The 23,769-nt window shown below is 40.1% G+C and overlaps 1 protein-coding gene across 1 annotated transcript; it reads right to left on the bottom strand.

Annotated features, from left to right (window-relative positions):
- Positions 1 to 1,164: 1,164 nt before the first annotated feature.
- Positions 1,165 to 19,175, bottom strand: LOC119480960 (CD5 antigen-like). Its single transcript, XM_037757618.1, has 5 exons — positions 18,827 to 19,175; positions 13,321 to 13,353; positions 13,205 to 13,220; positions 1,976 to 2,256; positions 1,165 to 1,196 (listed from the first exon to the last, which is right to left on the bottom strand). The coding sequence occupies exons 1-5, from the start codon at positions 18,870 to 18,872 to the stop codon at positions 1,165 to 1,167; spliced, it is 408 nt and encodes a 135-aa protein (XP_037613546.1). The 5' UTR covers positions 18,873 to 19,175.
- Positions 19,176 to 23,769: the final 4,594 nt, after the last annotated feature.

Raw genomic sequence — 23,769 nt, 5'->3', positions numbered from 1 at the left:
CAACTCTGACTAGTCATGATGAGGTTTGAGAGATCTGTAACTGTTATTTAGGATAGTCAGGACTGAACTACAGATATCTCTAAATGTCCTTTTGACTAGTCACAATGACCTTATAGATATCTGGAATAAGAACTCTGACTAGTCACAATGTAATTACGACTAGTCAAAATGTAGTTGTAGATATCTCTAATGTTAATTCTGGATGACTTTACAGTTCAGTCCAATGGAAACCACTGACTGTTACTGTGACGGAGGAAGGAACATACTGGAAACATTACTGTCATAGATGATGTCACTGATGGGCTAACCTGAGCAGGTGAGATTCAGGATGGAGTCAGAGGTATATGATATTGCACACTCCCTCAGAGTAGATTCAGACTGAACACAGCCAGACCTGATACTCCACATAGATCTGGATGAGGACTCCTTTCTCAGTTCTACAGAAACAGCAGAGCCACAGTCTAACTCTCTGCAGGCAACAGCTGCTTCCTTCAGGGTCCAGTCAGAGTAAGGGTCATTCACTGGTCTCCAGTCTCCCTGTTTCACCTCCAGTGTTCCTGCACAGCGACTGTTGTCTCCTCCCACCAACCTGACAGGCCCTGAACAGAAACAAGAGAGTCGTCAGTAAAAGAATAAAGTGAGTTTCATTAGAACAGAAATGAACCAGATCAGAGCTGCAGCTCCTCTTCTACCTGAGCAGGTGAGTCCAACAGCTTTGCCAGCTGAGCAGTTGTTTCTCTCTGAGCCTGAGCTTCTACAGTCCAGGAGAGCAGACTCTTTTCCTCCACACTGGAACTCTTTGGTCCACATTGGATCCTCCACTTCTCCATAGAGCACCCCCTGGAGGACTGAAGGAGCCCCACAGCCAAGCTCCCTACAGACCACCTCTGCATCCTGCTGGTCAAAGTCAGCTTCACACACTGAGGACCACCGGCTAGACTGGTTGGACTTCACCTCCAGTCTGCCTGAGCACAGACTAGTCCCATTCACCAGCCTGACAGAGTCTGGAGAGATGATAGAAGATAAAATAGAGAGAGATAAAAGACACCAGACACTAAATAAAAAGATGTCATGAAACAACAATTCAGTGATTCAAACTGGACTCAGAACAGTTCCAACATTAGTTCATCATTAGAAAGCTGTCAAGCTGAAGAAGGAGTCCTTTCAGGCTGGTGTCTGGTTGGCCGAGGGGACTCCTGAAGCAGCAGACATGTATGTTTCATATCAGTGATGTGACGGTGAGGAACTTTTCCCACCAGTTAATATTCTTATGACAACATTGGTGTGTTACCGATTACACTGGACATTTTAAAAGAACAGATGACGGTCAACATGTGTAGCGCGCTGACTCTGATCTTTACCGTCTGGTGGCGGTGTGTCTCACCTCTCCAGTAGAGCATTTGCTGAGGGGCTGTAGGGGTTTACCAGGCGCCGCTGCGCCACACACACCGGCTCTGACCGCTCCGTCCTCATCGCAGCGATTACCTCATTAACATTTTGGTCCCCTCATAGCATTTGGGTTTAAATGAGAAATATTGCCAAATAGGCGCGTTTGCTTTTCACTTCGACACCAAATCCTCCGTCATCGTCTTGTCTGTCAACTCTCTCTCGTCTCGTGTGTGTGAAATCTGACTCCTGCTACTCTGAGCTGACTCCTTACGGAGCAGATGAATTCACTTTCACATTGTAGCGTCCGTCGTCAGACTATCTATTGATAACATGCTGCTGATACGCCAAAATTAACTAAACAGGTTTTATTTCTGTAAAAAAAAGCAAGACGACGGTGGGGAAGGTAGGGATGTCATGTAATCGGTGTGTGTCAGATCACCGTGTAACACCGATTACCTAGCAGATCAACAGACTCCATCATGGCCTGCAAAGACAGACTGCTGTGATTCTAGCTGGTGCATGTGTGTCAACCTGGGTACATTACTGTCATAGATGATGTCACAGATGATGTCACTGATGGGCTTACCTAGGCAGGTGAGATCCAGGATGGATTTAGAGAAACGTGGTGTTACACACTCCCTCAGAGTAGATCCATACTGAACACAGTCAGACCCGATACCCCACATAGATCTGTATGAGGACTCCTCTCTCAGTTCTAGAGAAACAGCAGAGCCACAATCTAACTCTCTGCAGGCAACAGCTGCTTTCTTCAGGGTCCAGTCAGAGTAACGGTCACCCACTGGTTTCCAGTCTCCCTGATGTTTCAGCTCCAGTGTTCCTGCACAGCGACTGTCTCCTCCCACCAACCTGACAGGCTCTGAACAGAAACAAGAGAGTCGTCAGGAAAAGAATAAAGTGAGTTTCATTAGAACAGAAATGAACCAGATCAGAGCTGCAGCTCCTCTTCTACCTGAGCAGGTGAGTCCAACAGCTTTGCCAGCTGAGCAGCTGTTTCTCTCTGAGCCTGAGCTTCTACAGTCCAGGAGAGCAGACTCAGTTCCTCCACACTGGAACTCTTTGGTCCACATTGGATCCTCCACTTCTCCATAGAGCACTCCCTGGAGGACTGAAGGAGCCCCACAGCCAAGCTCCCTACAGACCACCTCTGCATCCTGCTGGTCAAAGTCAGCTTCACAGACTGAGGACCACCGGCTAGACTGGTTGGACTTCACCTCCAGTCTGCCTGAACACAGACTAGTCCCATTCACCAGCCTGACAGAGTCTGGAGAGATGACAGAAGATAAAATAGAGAGAGATAAAAGACACCAGACACTCAATAAAAAGATGTCATGAAACAACAATTCAGTGATTCAAACTGGACTCAGAACAGTTCCAACATGAGTTCATCATCAGGACACATCTTTTCACTGCTCACTGACAGTGGCTAGAAGAGGGTCAATAGTAGAGGCAGGGGGATGGATGGGAAACCAGGAAGAGAATAAACATCTTGGTGCATTCAGCAGCTGATTTACGGAGGCAGCAACTCATCAGACTCCATCATGGCTGCTCAGACAGTCTGCTGCCATTCTAGCTGGCACATGTGTGTGTCAACCTGGGTACATTATTAGATGATGTCATAGATGATGTCACTGATGGGTTTACCTAAGCAGGTGAGATCAAGGATGGAGGAAGAGGTATCTGATTTTGCACACTCCCTCACAGCAAAAAAACAGTTATTTATTTACACTAATTTTTAAAAAATCCACGGGGAGCCACTGGAGAGGAGCTAAAGAGACGCATGTGTCTCCGGATCCGCAGGATGCTGACCTCTGGCGTAGCCCAACAGAGTCTTCAATGCACCACCATTTCCATTTAAACGTTTTTTCTATGTTTTGTTGACCCTCCGTTCAACTAAATGGACCTGATTTTGTGCCTCCTCGATCCTCGATGCTCAGGCTTGTGATCCAGAAATTGCTCTCAGCGCTCCATCTTGAAGGACATCCCAATTCCTAAAATGCATCAGGAGGAGCAAGGAGGCTTGCTGTGTATACTTTGTGTAAGTCTTCTCGACACCTGTGCTTTTTTAGTTTTTTTTATCAACTTTATTGAGGCAGTTGTCAAGTTTAAAACACTTGTGTATACAACTCAAGTCCACAATTACAAACACGCCACGGGGACTAAAGGTTGTAATAAAAGAGATTAAATAATAAATAAAAGTTAGATCACTATCTTGTAAAGCTTACAGTGGTTTATATGTTTTAGTAGCTTTTTGGTTTGTACATTCAGATCAATAGGAAATATATTGTCTGACATGGACATGAAGTATTTGGATTTGTGAATATAGAATTTAGTTAAAATAACACACAAATTGATGAAATGGAACTGCGAACAGAGACACCTGTGACGTAGCAAAGAGGCGTGGCAATGTGCCACACGTCATATTTAATTGATGTGGCTTTAAAATGACGGCTCCGAGGCTCCAAGGTCTCATTTTGTTAAAAGCCTGTTGCCTCAACTCCTCTCTTCCTCGCGTCTCTTCCTCGCCTCCTCAGCTCGCATCTCTCGTGGGCGGGATTAAGACGCGAGGAGAGGAGGCGAGGAAAGGAATGGAGGATGTACAAACTGTGAAATTGGAAAGGCCTACAGACAGACAGGTGTGTCCTATCAGGTGAAGCTCAGCAGTCTGTGGAGAGTTTGAAGCTTTCAGAAACAAGCCCACTTCTACGGCAAGCTGTTTTAACATTTAATAGACAGGAGATTCAGTAGAGATATCTGCAACGTTGTTTTGACTAGTCATAACTGTAATACCAGATATCTGTAATTACATTGTGACTAGTCATAACTCTAATTCTAATTAATAGGCTGAGAATTTCTAGCATAACTCTCTAGTGAACAAAGTTCTCGTTGGCCACAGATTTCTCGATGATGAGCTCTTTCTATTTCATGTTAATCTTCTAACTATCTGATCCACAGCAGTCCCCGACCACTCGTCTCACAGCCAGCTGCACATAGTGACCGATGTCGTGAGTCCAGCTCAGAGGACCTCACTACGGTTAGAAAGAGCCCTCGTCGGTGTTTTGACTATGTTTGTCTGATGAGTTATTGATCCGGGAAGTTTGAATCTGTGAATCTTCCCAACTTTACCGAACTATCCAAGTTAGAAAAATCTTCTGCTGACACTGTTCAGATGCTTTGTTGGGCCGATATCCAATGGGAAGCCTTGATGAGCAACGTCATGACAACAACTCTGACTAGTCATGATGAGGTTTGAGATATCTGTAACTGTTATTTAGGATAGTCAGGACTGAACTACAGATATCTCTAAATGTCCTTTTGACTAGTCACAATGACCTTATAGATATCTGGAATAAGAACTCTGACTAGTCACAACGTAATTACGACTAGTCAAAATGTAGTTGTAGATATCTCTAATGTTAATTCTGGATGACTTTACAGTTCAGTCCAATGGAAACCACCGACTGTTACTGTGACGGAGGAAGGAACATACTGGAAACATTACTGTCATAGATGATGTCACTGATGGGCTTACCTGAACAGGTGAGATGCAGGATGGAGTCAGAGGGAAAAGATGTTGCACACTCCCTCAGAGCAGATCCAGACTGAACACAGTCAGACCCGATACTCCACATAGATCTGAATGAGGACTCCTCTTTCTGTTCTACAGACACAGCAGAGCCACAATCTAACTCTCTGCAGGCAACAGCTGCTTCCTTCAGGGTCCAGTCAGAGTAAGGGTCATTCACTGGTCTCCAGTCTCCCTGATGTTTCACCTCCAGTATTCCTGCACAGCGACTGTCTCCTCCCACCAACCTGACATCATCAGAATCTGAACAGAAACAAGAGAGTCGTCAGTAAAAGAATAAAGTGAGTTTCATTAGAACAGAAATGAACCAGATCAGAGCTGCAGCTCCTCTTCTACCTGAGCAGGTGAGTCCAACAGCTTTGCCAGCTGAGCAGCTGTTTCTCTCTGAGCCTGAGCTTCTACAGTCCAGGAGAGCAGACTCTTTTCCTCCACACTGGAACTCTTTGGTCCACATTGGATCCTCCACTTCTCCATAGAGCGCCCCCTGGAGGACTGAAGGAGCCCCACAGCCAAGCTCCCTACAGACCACCTCTGCATCCTGCTGGTCAAAGTCAGCTTCACACACTGAGGACCACCGGCTAGACTGGTTGGACTTCACCTTCAGTCTCCCTGAGCACAGACTAGTCCCATTCACCAGCCTGACAGAGTCTGGAGAGATGATAGAAGATAAAATAGAGAGAGATAAAAGACACCAGACACTAAATAAAAAGATGTCATGAAACAACAATTCAGTGATTCAAACTGGACTCAGAACAGTTCCAACATGAGTTCATCATCAGGACACATCTTTTCACTGCTCACTGACAGTGGCTAGAAGAGGGTCAATAGTAGAGGCAGGGGGATGGATGGGAAACCAGGAAGAGAATAAACATCTTGGTGCATTCAGCAGCTGATTTACGGAGGCAGCAACTCATCAGACTCCATCATGGCTGCTCAGACAGTCTGTTGCCATTCTACCTGGCACATGTGTGTGTCAACCTGGGTACATTATTAGATGATGTCATAGATGATGTCACTGATGGGTTTACCTGAGCAGGTGAGATCAAGGATGGAGAAAGAGGTATCTGATTTTGCACACTCCCTCACAGCAAAAAAAACAGTTATTTATTTACACTAATTTTTTTAAAAATCCACAGGGAGCCACTGGAGAGGAGCTAAAGAGACGTATGTGGCTCCGGAGCCGCAGGTTGCTGACCCCTGGTGTAGCACAACAGAGTCTTCAATGCACCACCATTTCCATTTAAACGTTTTTTTATGTTTTGTTGACCCTCATTCAACTAAATGGACCTGATTTTGTGCCTCCTTGATCCTCGATGCTCCAGCTTGTGATCCAGAAATCGATCTCAGCGCTCCATCTTGAAGGACATCCCAATTCCTAAAATGCATCAGGAGGAGCAAGGAGGCTTGCTGTGTATACTTTGTGTAAGTCTTCTCGACACCTGTGCTTTATTTAATTTTTTTTTATCAACTTTATTGAGGCAGTTGTCAAGTTTAAAACACTTGTGTATACAACTCAAGTCTACAATTACAAACACGCCACGGGGACTAAAGGTTGTAATAAAAGAGATTAAATAATAAATAAAAGTTAGCCCTCCTGTTGTCTTCCCGTCGACCATGCAACTTTTGTCTTCCCGGGTCAAAACTGACCCGGTTTTGTTTGACTGTTTTCAAGGCATACACTGTAAATTATCACCCAATTCTGTATTACACCTTTTTGGCCAACTTCATTCCAACTTATTACCGCAAGTTTTACACTTTTTTTTTTTTAAATTAGGGTTATAAACTTAATATCCGTGAAATTTTACCTATTTTTTGAGTAAAAATAAGCAGAAATTATGACTATAGTTATTATCAGAGTAACATAATGTTGATGCATTATCACAGGCTGGTATATGTCAAAGTTTAGTCAAAAACATTTTTTGAAACCATTTCAATTTTTTGAATGGCAGCAAATAGTGACACCTATTTTCCTCCCGGGTCAAAATTGACCCGGGAAGACAATAGTTGTCACTATTTACTGCCATTTTTATTTTTTGAATGGCAGCAAATAGTGACACCTATTGTCTTCCTGGGTCAATTTTGACCCGGGAAGACAATAGGTGTCAAAATTGACCCGGTCTGGTTTGACTGTTTATATAAGGCATGCAGTATAAATTATCACCCAATTCTGTGTTACATCTTTTTAGCCAACTTCATTCCAACTCATTACCACAAGTTTTACACTTTGTTTTTAAAATTCATGGTCAATAATCTTCATTTATATGAAATTAAACCTAATTTTTTTTAGGAAAAAAACGCAGAAATTATGAATTATTTGGACTTTACTCAAAATTGTAGGAACATATTTTGATGGATTATCACAGACTGGTATATGTCAAAGATTAGTCAGAATGTTATAAATATTATAATATTCAATGACAGCACATAATGACACATTTTTAGCCAACTTCATTTCAACTCATAACCACAAGTTTTACAGCTCTTGTTGGAATGTATGGTCAATAAGCCTCATATACATGAAATTATACCACTTGTTTTTGAGTAAGATAAGCAGAAATTTAGTTATTTTGGATTATCACAGACTGGTATCTGTATGGAGTGTTGATTCTGCATGTAAACAGAAATAAGCGCTACTCTTCCGCAAGACGCAATATGAACATGAACAGTAGGGGCAGTGTAGGGGCAGTATGGTGATGTCTGTGACAGGGTCAGGGGTCAGTAGGCATGTCAGCTGTGACAACAATGGCAGAAAGTTTTGAAGACAAGCTAATAATAATAATAATATATTAAACTTATATAGCGCTTTTTAGGGATCTCAAAGACACTTAACATATTCGGGGGGAAAACGGTGTGAGGTAGACCAAGTCCACAATGACCTGCATCTGTACAATGTGTCATTACTGCTGCACAGTAGCAATTATGCTTGTCAAAATAGCTGGCGACCGATCGGTACCATTTTAGTAAAGTCGCGGTGCAGAACTCCTTCGTTGCACCAGACAAACTCAGCGATGGAAGCTGGTAGACACTGCGAAAGTCTACAGACTACAGCAGCAGAAAGTGAAAGCAGAGTGAAAGTGCCAGCAGACAATTTATTTCTGTCCATTGACTGCTGTTGTCCTACATGTTGTCCTCCATAGCTCTCTGCTAGCAGCAGCATGGATTCTGCCCAGCACTTCCACATTTTCAAATCCAATTTGGGAGGCCAGAACGTCCGGCCTGAGACGCATCTGTAGAAATCTGTTTGGAATCGCAGTTTCAAATTTGCATTTCATATGTTTTTTCTGCTGTCCAGACTTTCTAAAATCAATCTGGATACAATCTGGATATGTTTTCTTATTATGTATGTATATATCACAAAATGGATTTGGGCTTGCAGCCTGAACAAGCCCATGGTGGGACCGGTACATCCAAGATGTGATAAGAACAGGTTTACACAGCTTTAGCTTTGAAGTTGTGCTGGAAAGCACAATAGTGATACATTCAGTTTGTGTGTGTGGCATGCGAGCATGCGTGCGCATGTGTGTTTGTGCGTGGCATGATTTTGTGTTGTCTGGAAGCTCTGGTTCCGATGTAGGAAAAAGTTGTGATAAAATCAGGTTTACACACCTGTAGCTTTGAAGATGTGTACGCGTGTGCGTGAGAGTGCGTGTGTGTGTGTGTGTGTGGGGGGGGGGGGGGGTTGTGCGCGTGTGATTGTTCGTGTGTGTGCGCGTGTGTGTGTGTGTGTGTGTGTGTTCATCTGCTGGAAATGTACAATGCCCACTATAGAGTATGGGTGCGTGTGTGAGTAAGTGTGTGTGTTGTGTGTGTATGCGCGTGCATATCTGAATCATATCTGAATTGTTCGTGTGTGTGTGGTTGTGTGCGTGTGGTTGTTCGTGTGTGCGCGTGTGTGTGTGTTCATATGCTGGAAATGTACAATGCCCAGTATAGAGTATGGGTGACTATTGCTGCTGCTGTGTGTGTGTGTGTGTGTGTGCGCGCAAGTGTGTGCGTGTACATATGCGCGTGGGTGCGTCCAAGTGTGTGTGTATGTGCGTGGTTGTGTGCAAGTGTGTTTTAGTAGTGTATTCATGTGCTGGAAAACACAGTAATGTGTGAGTACATGAGTAATGTGGCTGTGTGTGTGTGTGTGTGTGTGTGTGTGTGCGCAAGTGTGTGCGTGTACATATGCGCGTGGGTGCGTCCAAGTGTGTGTGTATGTGCGTGGTTGTGTGCAAGTGTGTTTTAGTAGTGTATTCATATGCTGGAAAACACAGTAATGTGTGAGTACATGAGTAATGTGGCTGTGTGTGTGTGTGTGTGTGTGTGTGTGTGTGTGTGTGCGTGTGTGTGTGTGAGTGTGTGTTTGTGTGTGTGTGTATGCACGTGCGTATCTGAGGAGTGTGTGAGGTGTGTTTGAGGTGTGTGTATGTGTGTGGTTGTGCATCTGTGTGTTTATTTGCTGAAAAACACAATAGTGTGACACATTGCACCACCGGGTCAAAATTGACCCGGGAAGACAACAGGTGTTACAAAATTGAATAAAATACCCATAATGCAATGAAAATAGTGGTCATTAATTTTTTTTGCAAAGACCATAGAAGGGAACCACTCATGCAATTTTGGGGCAATTACGTGAAAGAAATCCATATTTATGATAAAATGAAGTTTGAAAACGGGTCAAATTTGACCCGAGGACAACAGGAGGGTTAGATCACTATCTTGTAAAGCTTACAGTGGTTTATATGTTTTAGTAGCTTTTTGGTTTGTACATTCAGATATAGAGGAAATATATTGTCTGACATGGTCATGAAGTATTTGGATTTGTGAATATAGAATTTAGTTAAAATAACACACAAATTGATGAAATGGAACTGAGAACAGAGACACCTGTGACGTAGCAAAGAGGCGTGGCAATGTGCCACACGTCATATTTAACTGATGTGGCTTTAAAATGACGGCTCCGAGGCTCCAAGGTCTCATTTTGTTAAAAGCCTGTTGCCTCAACTCCTCTCTTCCTCGCGTCTCTTCCTCGCCTCCTCAGCTCGCGTCTTTCGTGAGCGGGATTAAGACGCGAGGAGAGGAGGCGAGGAAAGGAATGGAGGATGTACAAACTGTGAAATGGGAAAGGCCTATAGACAGACAGGTGTGTCCTGTCAGGTGAAGCTCAGCAAGTCTGTGGAGAGTTTGAAGCTTTCAGAAACAAGCCCACTTCTACAGGCAAGCTGTTTTTTTTTATTTATTTTTTATTTTTTTTTAAATTATTATTTTGGGGTCATTTTTTAAGCGTTTATTGATAGGACAGTGGATAGAGTCTTGGAAAGGGGGAGAGAGAGAGATGACATGCGGAAAGGTCCACAGGCCAGGATTCGAACCCGGGTCCACCGCTGCCAGGACTGAGCCTTGGCCACACATGGGCGCCCGCTCTACCGACTGAGCTAGCCAGGCGCCCATGGCAAGCTGTTTTAACATTTAATAGCTGGACAGGAGATTCAGTAGAGATATCTGCAACGTTGTTTTGACTAGTCATAACTGTAATACCAGATATCTGTAATTACATTGTGACTAGTCATAACTCTGATTCTAATTAATAGGCTGAGAATTTCTAGCACAACTCTCTAGTGAACAAAGCTCTCATTGGCCACAGATTTCTCGATGATGAGCTCTTTCTATTTCATGTTAATCTTCTAACTATCTGATTCACAGCGGTCCCCGACCACTCGTCTCACAGCCAGCTGCACGTAGTGACCGATGTCGTGAGTCCAGCTCAGAGGACCTCACTACGGTTAGAAAGAGCCCTCGTCGGTGTTTTGACTATGTTTGTCTGATGAGTTATTGATCCGGGAAGTTTGAATCTGTGAATCTTCCCAACTTTACCGAACTATCCAAGTTAGCAAAAGCTTCTGCTGACACTGTTCAGATGCTTTGTTGGGCCGATATCCAATGGGAAGCCTTGATGAGCAACGTCATGACAACAACTCTGACTAGTCATGATGAGGTTTGAGAGATCTGTAACTGTTATTTAGCATAGTCAGGACTGAACTACAGATATCTCTAAATGTCCTTTTGACTAGTCACAATGACCTTATAGATATCTGGAATAAGACCTCTGACTAGTCACAATGTAATTACGACTAGTCAAAATGTAGTTGTAGATATCTCTAATGTTAATTCTGGATGACTTTACAGTTCAGTCCAATGGAAACCACCGACTGTTACTGTGACAGGAGGAAGGAACATACTGGAAACATTACTGTCATAGATGATGTCACTGATGGGCTTACCTGAACAGGTGAGATGCAGGATGTAGACAGAGGTATATGATATTGCACACTCCCTCAGAGCAGATCCAGACTGAACACAGTCAGACCTGATACTCCACATAGATCTGGATGAGGACTCCTCTCTCAGTTCTACAGACACAGCAGAGCCACAGTCTAACTCTCTGCAGGCAACAGCTGCTTCCTTCAGGGTCCAGTCAGAGTAAGGGTCATTCCACTGGTCTCCAGTCTCCCTGATGATTCATCTCCAGTATTCCTGCACAGCGACTGTCTCCTCCCACCAACCTGACATCATCAGGCTCTGAACAGAAACAAGAGAGTCATCAGTAAAAGAATAAAGTGAGTTTCATTAGAACAGAAATGAACCAGATCAGAGCATGCAGCTCCTCTTCTACCTGAGCAGGTGAGTCCAACAGCTTTGCCAGCTGAGCAGCTGTTTCTCTCTGAGCCTGAGCTTCTACAGTCCAGGAGAGCAGACTCAGTTTCCTCCACACTGGAACTCTTTGGTCCACATTGGATCCTCCACTTCTCCATAGATCACCCCCTGGAGGACTGAAGGAGCCCCACAGCCAAGCTCCCTACAGACCACCTCTGCATCCTGCTGGTCAAAGTCAGCTTCACACACTGAGGACCACCGGCTAGACTGGTTGGACTTCACCTCCAGTCTGCCTGAGCACAGACTAGTCCCATTCACCAGCCTGACAGAGTCTGGAGAGATGACAGAAGATAAAATAGAGAGAGATAAAAGACACCAGACACTCAATAAAAAGATGTCAGTGAAACAACAATTCAGTGATTCAAACTGGACTCAGAACAGTTCCAACATTAGTTCATCATTAGAAAGCTGTCAAGCTGAAGAAGGAGTCCTTTCAGGCTGGTGTCTGGTTGGCCGAGGGAACTCCTGAAGCAGCAGACATGTATGTTTCATATCAGTGATGTGACGGTGAGGAAATTTTCCCACCGGTTAATAAACTTATGACAACATTGGTGTGTTACCGATTACACTGGACATTTTAAAAGACCAGATGACGGTCAACATGTGTAGCGCGCTGACTCTGATCTTTACCGTCTGGTGGCGGTGTGTCTCGCCTCTCCAGTAGAGCATTTGCTGAGGGGCTGTAGGGGTTTACCAGGCGCCGCTGCGCCACACACACCGGCTGTGACCGCTCCGTCCTCCTCGCAGCGATTACCTCATTAACATTTTGGTTCCCTCATAGCATTTGGGTTTAAATGAGAAATATTGCCAAATAGGCGCGTTTGCTTTTCACTTCGACACCAAATCCTCCGTCATCGTCTTGCCTGTCAACTCTCTCTCTCGTCTCGTGTGTGTGAAATCTGACTCCTGCTACTCTGAGCTGACTCCTTACGGAGCAGATGCATTCACTTTCACATTGTAGCGTCCGTCGTCAGACTATCTATTGATAACATGCTGCTGATACGCCAAAATTAACTAAACAGGTTTTATTTCTGTAAAAAAAAGCAAGACGACGGTGGGGAAGGTAGGGATGTCATGTAATCGGTGTGTGTCAGACCACCGTGTAACACCGATTACCTAGCAGATCAACAGACTCCATCATGGCCTGCAAAGACAGACTGCTGTGATTCTAGCTGGTGCATGTGTGTCAACCTGGGTACATTACTGTCATAGATGATGTCACAGATGATGTCACTGATGGGCTTACCTAGGCAGGTGAGATCCAGGATGGATTTAGAGAAATGTGGTGTTACACACTCCCTCAGAGCAGATCCAGACTGAACACAGTCAGACCTGATCCTCCACACAGATCTGGATGAGGACTCCTTTCTCCGTTCTACAGAAACAGCAGAGCCACAGTCCAACTCTCTGCAAACTGCTTCCTTCAGGGTCCAATAGCCATCCACTGGTCTCCAGTCTCCCTGATGTTTCAGCTCCAGTGTTCCTGCACAGCGACTGTCTCCTCCCACCAACCTGACATCATCAGGCTCTGAACAGAAACAAGAGAGTCATCAGTAAAAGAACTGAATTTAAGAAAAGATTAAACTGAGACTTGACTTTATTTCTTTATTTCTCTTTTTTTAATTTACCTGTTGAGTTGTGATTTTCTTCAGCCTGGAGTCCTGTAGAAAAACACAAATATTTATTGTTTAAGTAACTTTTTGGAGATGTGACGAAGCCCCTGACGGAGTGCCTTGAGACCGTACTGGCCGTCAGTCATGTGAGATAAAAGCTGTTAATATGTCACTTTATTTAGTTTTAATATGTATTAATGCGAGAAAGTAAACATTTAGATTCCCAATATGTGGTCAGTTGATCCAAATAATGCCTGTTTGGAAATTTGCTGCCATGTTTTCTGAGATGCGAGAGCAGATGGTGGGGTGCCTTGAGACCAGCCAGTCAGTCATATGATACGTCTTGCTTGAGTATACTTCAGTGTTTACAGTCTGCAAACTTAATCTTTCATTTAGTCTGCAGTATGCAGTAAAATATGGGTGTGAATCTTCCAGTATTTCACGATTCAATTTTGATTCTTGGGGTCACGATTAGATTCAAAATCGATCCTCGATTCAGTACATAGCGGTGCTAATTTCAGGATCTACTCCATTCCGCTGTGCACTAATAAAGGTGGTGGGGTAAATTGTATCATGAAAGCAGAATAAAGTGTGTATAATATTATGGAGTTTTTATAATTAAAAAAGTTATATCAAAAAATGTAAACACAAACATTTATTCATGCTAAACTTGCAAATAAACACATTTTACTAAAAAGGGTTTATTATTTCTCAATTCTCAGTGACTTCAAGAATAACAAGTTCAAGCTATACAAAAATTAAAAATGCTGCCTGTTATGTAAATAATTAGTTATTTATGGCTAGCTGCCTTTTTATTTCTCAGAAACTTGACCATTTCAACATAAATTGTGCACAAATAACACTGCAAAATTGGGATTTTGTGTGATTTTTAACTAATCACACAATAATGCTTGTCATAACTTTGACTTGGTGTATATTGCCCATCAGTAGCAATATCTTGGTTCTTTTGTAAAAAAAATATTAAAAATCGGCCCAATGGCCTCACGTGACGGACACGGAAGTTGTAGTACCGCCGTTTGGCCACTACGAATCAACGACTGCGTTTTTTTTTAATTTTTGTATGGTATTTCATTCTTAAATTAACTTTGATTCACCATCAATTTTCGTAAAACTACCAATATCCGGGCCTTTCTAGTTCATTGCGCTGGTTAGCATTATAGCTAGGCTAATGTTAGCGTTTAGCAGATGCCTGGAATGCCTGGAAGGGTATAGCCAAACAGAAGCAGAGTAGGGGTGGGCATCATACTGGGTCTGCGCGCCCAGCGAGTCACGATAGTCTCTCCCTTAGAAATATATACATAGATGCTGCATTGAAAGCTTCAGCCCGTTGCGGCGATATGTCAACGTGGGCACCATATTGGACCTGGCAAGACTGGCCTGTAACCCTATACAAGTGAACGGGGGAGCTGCTCCACCGTTTTCAACGAGTCGTTATATATTAAAGGGATTATGATCTACGAGTAGTTGAAAAATTAAGTTTATTCTCCAGTTACTTAGACTCTGGATAGTTAATCTATAATATATAATCTATAATACTGAGGTCCCTGTATAATATAATATAATATAATATAATGTACAATGAAATGTCTTCCTCCCTTTTAGCGATCATGCTTTCAATCTATAGGCTACGACTAACACTGCTGCTGATATTACTATTAAATACTTACCAATAAGATCAATCAGAATAACAGGTAAATAGTAGTGTATAAATAAACAATGGTAACAATAAATATTAGTATAATAATATTAGTTATGATCTGAATTTATTGAAATAATGGTGATAATACAGCAATTATAAAAAACTAAATAATCTAATAGTGTAAATGTTAACCAAGACATGCCATTAGTTTTTTTGTTTACAATATTACACACATATTATTTTTAATACATATCGTACATTTCATGTTTTAAACACGATATGTTAGATATGAACATCAATAAGCTAACATTAGCCGATATCAATTAGTTAAAAATAAGGAACATTAGCTAACATTAGCTTATATTGATTAGTTAACAATAAGGAACATTAGCTAACATTAGCTTATATCGATTAGTTAATAAGGAACGTTAGCTACCTCTTATCTGATGTTACAGACACAAACGTTTTGTAAAGATGTAAGGTTATATATATAAAGTTAAAAATGCTTAAAGCAAAATGTGATTTGATAGTACTAGTTTTTAATAATGACCTAATAATTGATTGAATCTACCATATCGAAGGACAGACCGCTAATCCATGAACCTGAAGCAGTGACGTTAACGTATTTAACAGTTTTTCACCAAAATCTTTCCGAAAATATTGTTATGTTGACTTAACGTTACTCCTCGTAGATCATAATTGTTTGAATATAATAACGACTCGTTGAAATTGGTTTAGAAACGTAGACGTTATAGTGCTTTATATCCAGAAAAACAGCAGCTCCCTTGTTCACTTGTAGGGTTACAGGCCAGTCTGGCCAGGTCCAATATGGCGCCCACATTGAAGTACGATCCAGGGGTCAATGTGGTGTCTTTGTATATATGTCTGTGTATATATGTCTGTACATATGTCTGTGTATATATGTCTCTGTATATATGTCTCTGTATATATGTCTGTATATATGTCTGTGTATATATGTCTGTATATGTGTCTCTGTATATATGTCTCTGTATATACTGTATGTCTATGTAAACATGTCTATGTATACATGTCTATGTACATATGTCTATATATATACTGTATGTCTATGTATATATGTTTATGTATACGTGTCTATGTATACGTGTCTATGTATATATACTGTGTATGTCTATGGTCTCTCCCGTTTTTGACCTCAGTGATGAATAAGTTGGGTTTCCTGTGGCTGTTTCACAATAAAAGTCCCACTGTGTTTGTCCAGTTGAGGTGTTTTAATGTGAAGCAGCAGCAGCAGCAGGAAATGTTTGTGTTAGAATTAGCAGTAACTTAAAGGTCTCATATTGTAAAAAGTGAGATTTTCATGTCTTTTATATTATAAAGCAGGTTTAAGTGCTATATAAATACTGTTAAACTATCAAAGCGCTCAATATTCGGAGAACTAGACACAGTCCGTATTCAGAAATTGTGCGTTTGAAACAAGCCGTTTGGATTTCTGTCCTTTTGTAATGTCACAAATATACAATATACAGATCATTACACGGTTTTAAACGTAAACATTATAAATGTGTCCCATTTTATTTCCTGTTGCAGTGTATGTGAATGACATCAGCTGACAGAAAGTAAGCATGGACCCTAGCAACGCAATTCTGTTGCAATTCCGTTGAAATGCACTAAAACAGAGCGTTTCAGACAGAGGGTGAATACAGGTATATTCAGGCAGACAATATAAGGAAAATAAAGATTTTTTTCAACATTACAGCATGTTAACATGTTCTAGTAGAAACACAAAATACAAGTATGAACCTGAAAATGAGCATGATATGGGACCTTTAATGCAGCTCAGATACGGCTGTAGGAGAGTGAACAGGAAACAGTGAGGCTGATATCAATCATAGCAGCTTACAGACATCGTCACTGGTTACATGCTGCATCGTTTCCTCTCAATGTGTCATAAGTCTCAATCTCATGAAAACTACTGTCCAGAGAGATCATTACTGAGTATACATTCGGGTACATTGATTGCAGAAATAATAACTGACTAAAAATAGAATCAAAAACTTAGTTTGATTTGGTGAAAATATGAAAGATTATACGAGGGCTGTCAAAGTTAATGCGTCTAGGCCAAGGGTCAGCAACCTTTACTATCAAAAGAGCCATTTCAGGCAAAAAAAAAAAATCTGTCTGGAGCCGCAAAACATTTGAGCATTGTGATGAAGGTAAAACAGTTTATAGTCTAACTATATAGTATATAAGTCTAATGCAGTGAGGGCCAAAGTGCAAATGTACGACGGAGTATTAGGGCCACATTGAGGAAAAAAAATTGTAGATTTCCAAAATAAAGTCATAATATTACGAGAATAAGTCATAACTTTACAAGAAAAAATTGTAATTTTACGAGAAAAAGTCATAACATTACGGGAAAAAAAACTTAATATTACGAGAATAAAGTAAAGTCAAAACTTTACAAGAAAAAAAGAAAATAACACTTAAAATGTCTACGTTATTAAATTCTGACTTTATTCTCATAATATTGTGACACTATTCTCAAAATCTCAGATTTATTTTTTTTCCTCAATGTGTGCCCTAATACTCCGTCGTACCGTCGTACCATAGACCTTCAACAATGATGAATACAAATGAAAATGTAAAAAAACGAGAATAAAGTCATAACTTACCGAGAAAAAGGTCGTAATATTACGAGAATAAAGTCATAACTTTACAAGAAAAAAACGTAATATAACGAGAATAAAGTCGTAATATAACGAGAATAAAGTCATAATATTACGATAATAAATTCATATCTTTACGAGAAAAAAAAGTTGAAATATTACGAGACTAAAGTCATAACTTTACCAGAAAAAAGTCGTATTATTACGAGAATAAAGTCCTAACTTTACGAGAAAAAAAAGTCGGAATATAACGAGAATAAAGTCATACCTTACGAGAAAAAAAAGTGGGAATATTACGAGAATAAAGTCATAACTTTACAAAAAATAAAGAAAATAACACTTAAAATTACTACTTTATAATATTATGACTTTATTCTCATAATATTACGTTTTTTTTCTCGTAAACCTATGAATTTGTTCTCATAATATTATGACTTTATTTTCATAATATTATGACTTTATTCTCATAATATTATGACTTTATTCTCGAAATCTCAGATTCATTTTTTTTCCTCAATGTGTGCCCTAATACTCCGTTGTACCGTCGTACCATAGACCTACAACAATGATGAATAAACATGAAAATGTAAACAAAAAACAGTTATTCATTTCCATTTTTAAAAATCCACAGGGAGCCACTGGAGAGGGGCTAAAGAGCCGCATGTGGCTCCAGAGCCGCAGGTTGCTGACCCCTGGTCTAGGCAAATATGTTTTAATGCCATTCTATGGGTACCCACGAGTCTCCCCTTTACAGACATGCCCACTTTATAATAATCACATGCAGTTTGGGGTAAGTCATAGTCAAGTCAGCACACTGACACACTGACAGCTGTTGTTGCCTGTTGGGCTGCAGTTTGCCATGTTATGATTTGAGCATATTTTTTATGTTAAATGCAGTGCATGTGAGGGTTTCTGGACAATATCTGTCATGTTTTGTGTTGTTAATTGATTTACAATGATAAATATATACATACATTTGCATAAAGCAAGCATATTTGTCCACTCCCATGTTGATAAGAGTATTAAATACTTGACAAATCTCCTTTTAAGGTACATTTTGAACGGATAAAAAAATGTGCCATTAATTTGCGATTAATCGTGATTAATCATGGATAATCATGCGGTTGCATGTTGGTGTGTGTGATCAGTTTGTTTGTAAAGATCAATATAAAGGTGTGAATAATAACACATCATGGTTAAAGCAGAGTCCTACCTGAGCTCCACAGCAGCAGCAGCAGCAGCAGCAACAGGTGATCCATGACGTCCAGGTAGACCGTCTGTCTGCTCTGTGTGTGCTGTCCTCACTGGAAGAGCTGCAGCTTCACTTATCACTTACTTCTCTTTAGTTTTACACATGATATTTATACCCCTCTGAGCTGCATTTCTGTGAACTGATATTTTGATAAAAAGCTGCTGACAGATCACTGATTGTAGGACTGTGGTTTTCTGTTACCTTGACAACCAGGGCAGGCTGAGATGTTCCTCTCAGATTAATGCTGTCAGAGTGTTCTTATCATTTCCAGTTAAATGTGTTAACCTCAGCAGAGAGTCATTCAGAGCAGACTGAACTACAGCTGCAGCTAACCGTTATATTAATAGTTGATGAATCTGTCCGTTCTCTTATTCAAGTAATCAATCAGTGAGGAAGGAAACACGCTGATCATAAATGGTGCTGGATGATATTTCAGTGTTTCAGTGTGTCGTCTCCTCGGTAACTGCTGCTTGTTTTACTGACTGTGTCTCACTCGTTTCACTGACATCATGTTTCTGTGTTGTTTCACTTGAACGAGTCCTTCAGAAAGCTGCAGGATGTCTTCAGCTCTGCTGCTTTCTTTATTCATATCAACTCACGAGCTACTGCTTAACCCACCATAGCAGCTGAGGTTTGGGTTAACATTGTTAAAGTTCCCATATTATAAAAAAGTGAAATTTCCAATTTTTGTTTTATTATAAAGCAGGCTTAAGTCCCCTATAAATAGTGTGAAAGTATCGAAACGCTCAATCCACAGAGAAATACACGTATTCAGAAATTGTGCGCTTGAAACAAGCTGTTAGGATTTCTGTCCATTTGTGATGTCACAAACATACAATATTTAGACCATTACATGGTTTTATATGTAAACATTCTAAATGTGTCCAAGTTTGTTTCCTGTTGCAGTGTATGTACTGTAAATAATATCAGCTGACAGGAAGTAAACATGGACCCAAACTGTTGCCTAGCAACGCAATTCCTTTGCAATTCCGTTGAAATGCACTAAAACAGAGCGTTTCAGACAGAGGGTAAATACAGGTATATTCAGGCAGACAGTACGAGGAAAATAAAGTTTTTTTTAACATTACAGCATGTAAACATGTTCTAGTAGAAACACAAAATACAAGTATGTACCTGAAAATGAGCACGACATTGGACCTTTAAAGGAAATGGTAACATATTTTGAGCATGTATGTATGTAACATCCCCCCTTTCTTGTACCATAGCAATACCACACAGAATATTTCAACCATAAGGGCTGGCATTCGATCACCCTGCAGGCTGTTGTGGATGGAAAAGGTTTCTTTATAGGAATGTATAAACGGAGCACCAGGGAGCCTGCATGATGCCAGAGTGCTGCCCTTGTCAGGCTTGTGGGGGTCTGGTGGATGTGGGTTTGCTACTCCCTGATGAAACAAAGAACATTTGGGGACATGATGTGGGGTACTATATGTCCTTGGTGACGCAGCCTATCTTTTGAAAAGCTGCCTGATGAAATCTCTCACAGACAACGGACGTCTGACACCCCCAGCAACTTGAGTACAACCACTAAACAAGCAGACGGATGCGGTTGTGGTTGAGAACGCTTTTGGCAGACGAAGGGCCTTAACTATTTGCTTAACTATTATTTTGACTTATTAAGTACATCACCTGCAATTCAGCATAAGGACCTTTTGCTTAATGAAGCTTATGCGAAAATTCAGACAGGAAGACTAGGGGTGCAAGCTCATTCATTCTCATTCATTCTGGTTCTCTCTCTCTCATGGGCTATTAATATGTCAGCTGATTATGGGCGTCTCTCTTTTCAGCGACCAATCAGAGCTTGCCATATCTCCCTCAACCAATCACAGGCTGCTGTCAAAAGTTTAAAAACCATTCTCCTCTATGCGCTTTCAGTGTCAGCATTCAGCACTAACGGACGCGACCCTCCACCACCCCATCACCTCCAGATTCATCACATCAGAGTAATCCTGCTCCACTTCATTCATCGGATCTGCATCAGTCTTCACCACCACCACCACCAGTGTCTAGACCCGGGGGGAATATTTCTACATCCTACTACAGCTTCACTTCCCCTTTATTATTTCACATCGGGTCTAAATCGCCGAAGACTGTTACTATTCATAATTTGTGCATTTTGTAATAAATCATCATTCAATTCATACGAGTCTTTCCTGATTGAATTATAACCAATAAACTCTAACCCATTTACAAAACTGTGCTTACTGGGGGATAATGGTGAAATTGTCCACCACTACTTCCTCAGAGCGTTGTATTGAGTCAATAACATTTTTCAAAGATTATATTTACACTGAGTGAAGAAAGGAGGTTAAACGTGCTTCAACCGCTTCACAAGCAACAGTAGGCCTGTCTGGTGCTCACAGAGTAGGGCAATCCAGTAACAGGAGAGACTTCAGAGACCAGGTCCAAGCACACTGGAGCACACGGGGATTAAAGGGGACATATCATGCTCATTTTCAGGTTCATGCTTGTATTTTGGGATTCTACCAGAACATGTTTACATGCTTTAATGTAAAAAACACACATTATTTTTCTCTTACTGTCTGTCTGAATATTACCCGTATTCACCCTCTGTCTGAAACGCTCAGTTTTAGCGCATTTCAACGGAATTGCAACAGAATTGCGATGCTAGGCAACAGCTTGGGTCCATGTTTACTTCCTGTCAGCTGATGTTATTTACATACACTACAACAGGAAATAAACTGGGACACATTTAGTATGTTTACGTTTAAAACTGTGAAATGGTCTAAATATTGTAGATTTGTGACATCACACATGGACAGAAATCCTAACGACTTGTTTCAAACGCACAATTTCTAAATACGGGCTGTGTGTATTTCTCTGTGGATTGAGTGTTTTGATAGTTTAACAGTATTTATATATCACTTAAACCTGCTTTATAATATAAAAGACATGAAAATCTAACTTTTTACAATATGGGACCTTTAAGGCAGTAAACTTTATTAAAGACTAACGTTTCAACGCCACCTGCGTGTAGGCAGTTTAAACTATCATATATCATATAATATTAAAAAAGTACATACTGCGTTCCTGAGTAGTATGCAGAATGCCACGATTAAAGTGATGTATTTTGCAGTGTACTAGACCATGGCTTTAACCTTTAAACCAGCTCTTAAATACTAGTGTAGTATGAGGTTGTACTACTAGTATAAGGGTTGTAATACTAGTGTAGTATGATGTTGTACTAGTATAGTATAAGGGTTGTACTACTACTATAGTATGAGGGTTGTACTAATAGTATAGTACGAGGTTGTACTATTAGTATAGTATGAGGGTTGTACTACTAGTATAGTATAAGGGTTGTACTACTAGTATAGTATGAGGTTGTACTACTAGTATAGTATGAAGTTGAACTACTAGTATAGTATGAGGTTGTACTACTTGTATAGTATGAAGTTGAACTACTAGTATAGTATGAGGTTGTACTACTTGTATAGTATAAGGGTTGTACTACTAGAGTAGTATGAGGTTAATTATAGTAGTTAATAGTAGTTAATTACAAAATTAAGTAAAATTCTTTAAAAACAAGTAATTTATGAAAATCATGAAAATTTGCAAAATTCTTTATTACAACATTAAGTGAAATTCTTATGAAATAAGCAAAATCCTTCATTAGAAAAGAAGTAGTAAAAGTAACATCCTCAATTATAAATTTGTGTAAATTTAAGTACAAAATTAAGAAAATTCCTTGAATACAAAAGTAAAATTCATAGAAATTAAACAAATTCTTTAAGTGCAAAATGAAGTGAACTCATTATGTACAAAATTAAGCAAAATTATTTTGAATAAAGAAAATTCCTCAATTATAAAAAAGCTAGTTCCTTAACTACAACATGAATCGATATTCTTAAATAAAAAAATAAGCAGGATTCTTCAGTACAAAAATAAGCCAAATTCTACTGAAATAAAATATTTTTTTTAAGTACAACATTAAGAAAATTCAAAAAATACAAAATCCCTTGAATACAAAAGTAAGTAAAAATCATACAAATTAAGTAAATTCTTTAAGTGCAAAATTAAGTAAACTCTTTATGTACAAAAAAAGCAAAATTCTAATGAATAAAATTAAGTAAAATTCTTAAAATTATAAGTAAATTACTTCATTAGAAAAATTTGCTAAATCCTTGATTACAACATTAAGTGAAATCCTTATGAAATAAGCAAATCCTTCATTAGAAAAAAAAGTAGTAAAAGTAAAATCCTCAATTATAAATTTTCTTTATGTACAAAATTAAGCAAAATTCTAATGAAATACTAAAATTCCATCATCACACTACAAGCTGTTAGTACTCTTTTATTTTTGCTCCCATTTGTATTATTATGGTTATTTGTTTTAGCTTAATGTGGTGTGTGCTTCCAACAATAAATGAGCCATGTGAACCACAAGGGAGCGCTAAAGTGAGGTTATAAAGATCACGTGTCACTAACAAGATGAAACGGGAGTGAAAACAGCCTCTGGCTTTTAATACTGTACTTTGTTTTCTCGCTACATGACTTTGATTCATTCATTATATATATTGGTGAATCACAAACACCAACAGATTGTCAACGTGGCAGCAGATGTGCTTCACCAACCCTGGATGTGCTCCAGATCCAACAGTCGGTGGCTCTGTGACATGTTTTTACTCTTATCTCAGGATTTCATTCTTCAATTGTCTTCAAATTTGATTTGCACATTGGTAACTCAGAGTTTAAAGGATATATATCAATGTTTCACAGTTATTTTGATGTAATATATAGCATTGTTCCCGATCGGCCTGGGTCAGACTCCTGCCGGTATTCCTGCTTTCAAGTCTAGTTTTCAATGACACTTTATGTTTGTGAGGTGTTTTTAGAGATTTACATCTTCGGTAGGAACCAAT

Source organism: Sebastes umbrosus, chromosome 21 (assembly GCF_015220745.1).
Source record: "Sebastes umbrosus isolate fSebUmb1 chromosome 21, fSebUmb1.pri, whole genome shotgun sequence".
Classification (NCBI taxonomy): domain Eukaryota; kingdom Metazoa; phylum Chordata; class Actinopteri; order Perciformes; family Sebastidae; genus Sebastes; species Sebastes umbrosus.
This window is presented reverse-complemented; position numbering and strand designations above follow the sequence as displayed.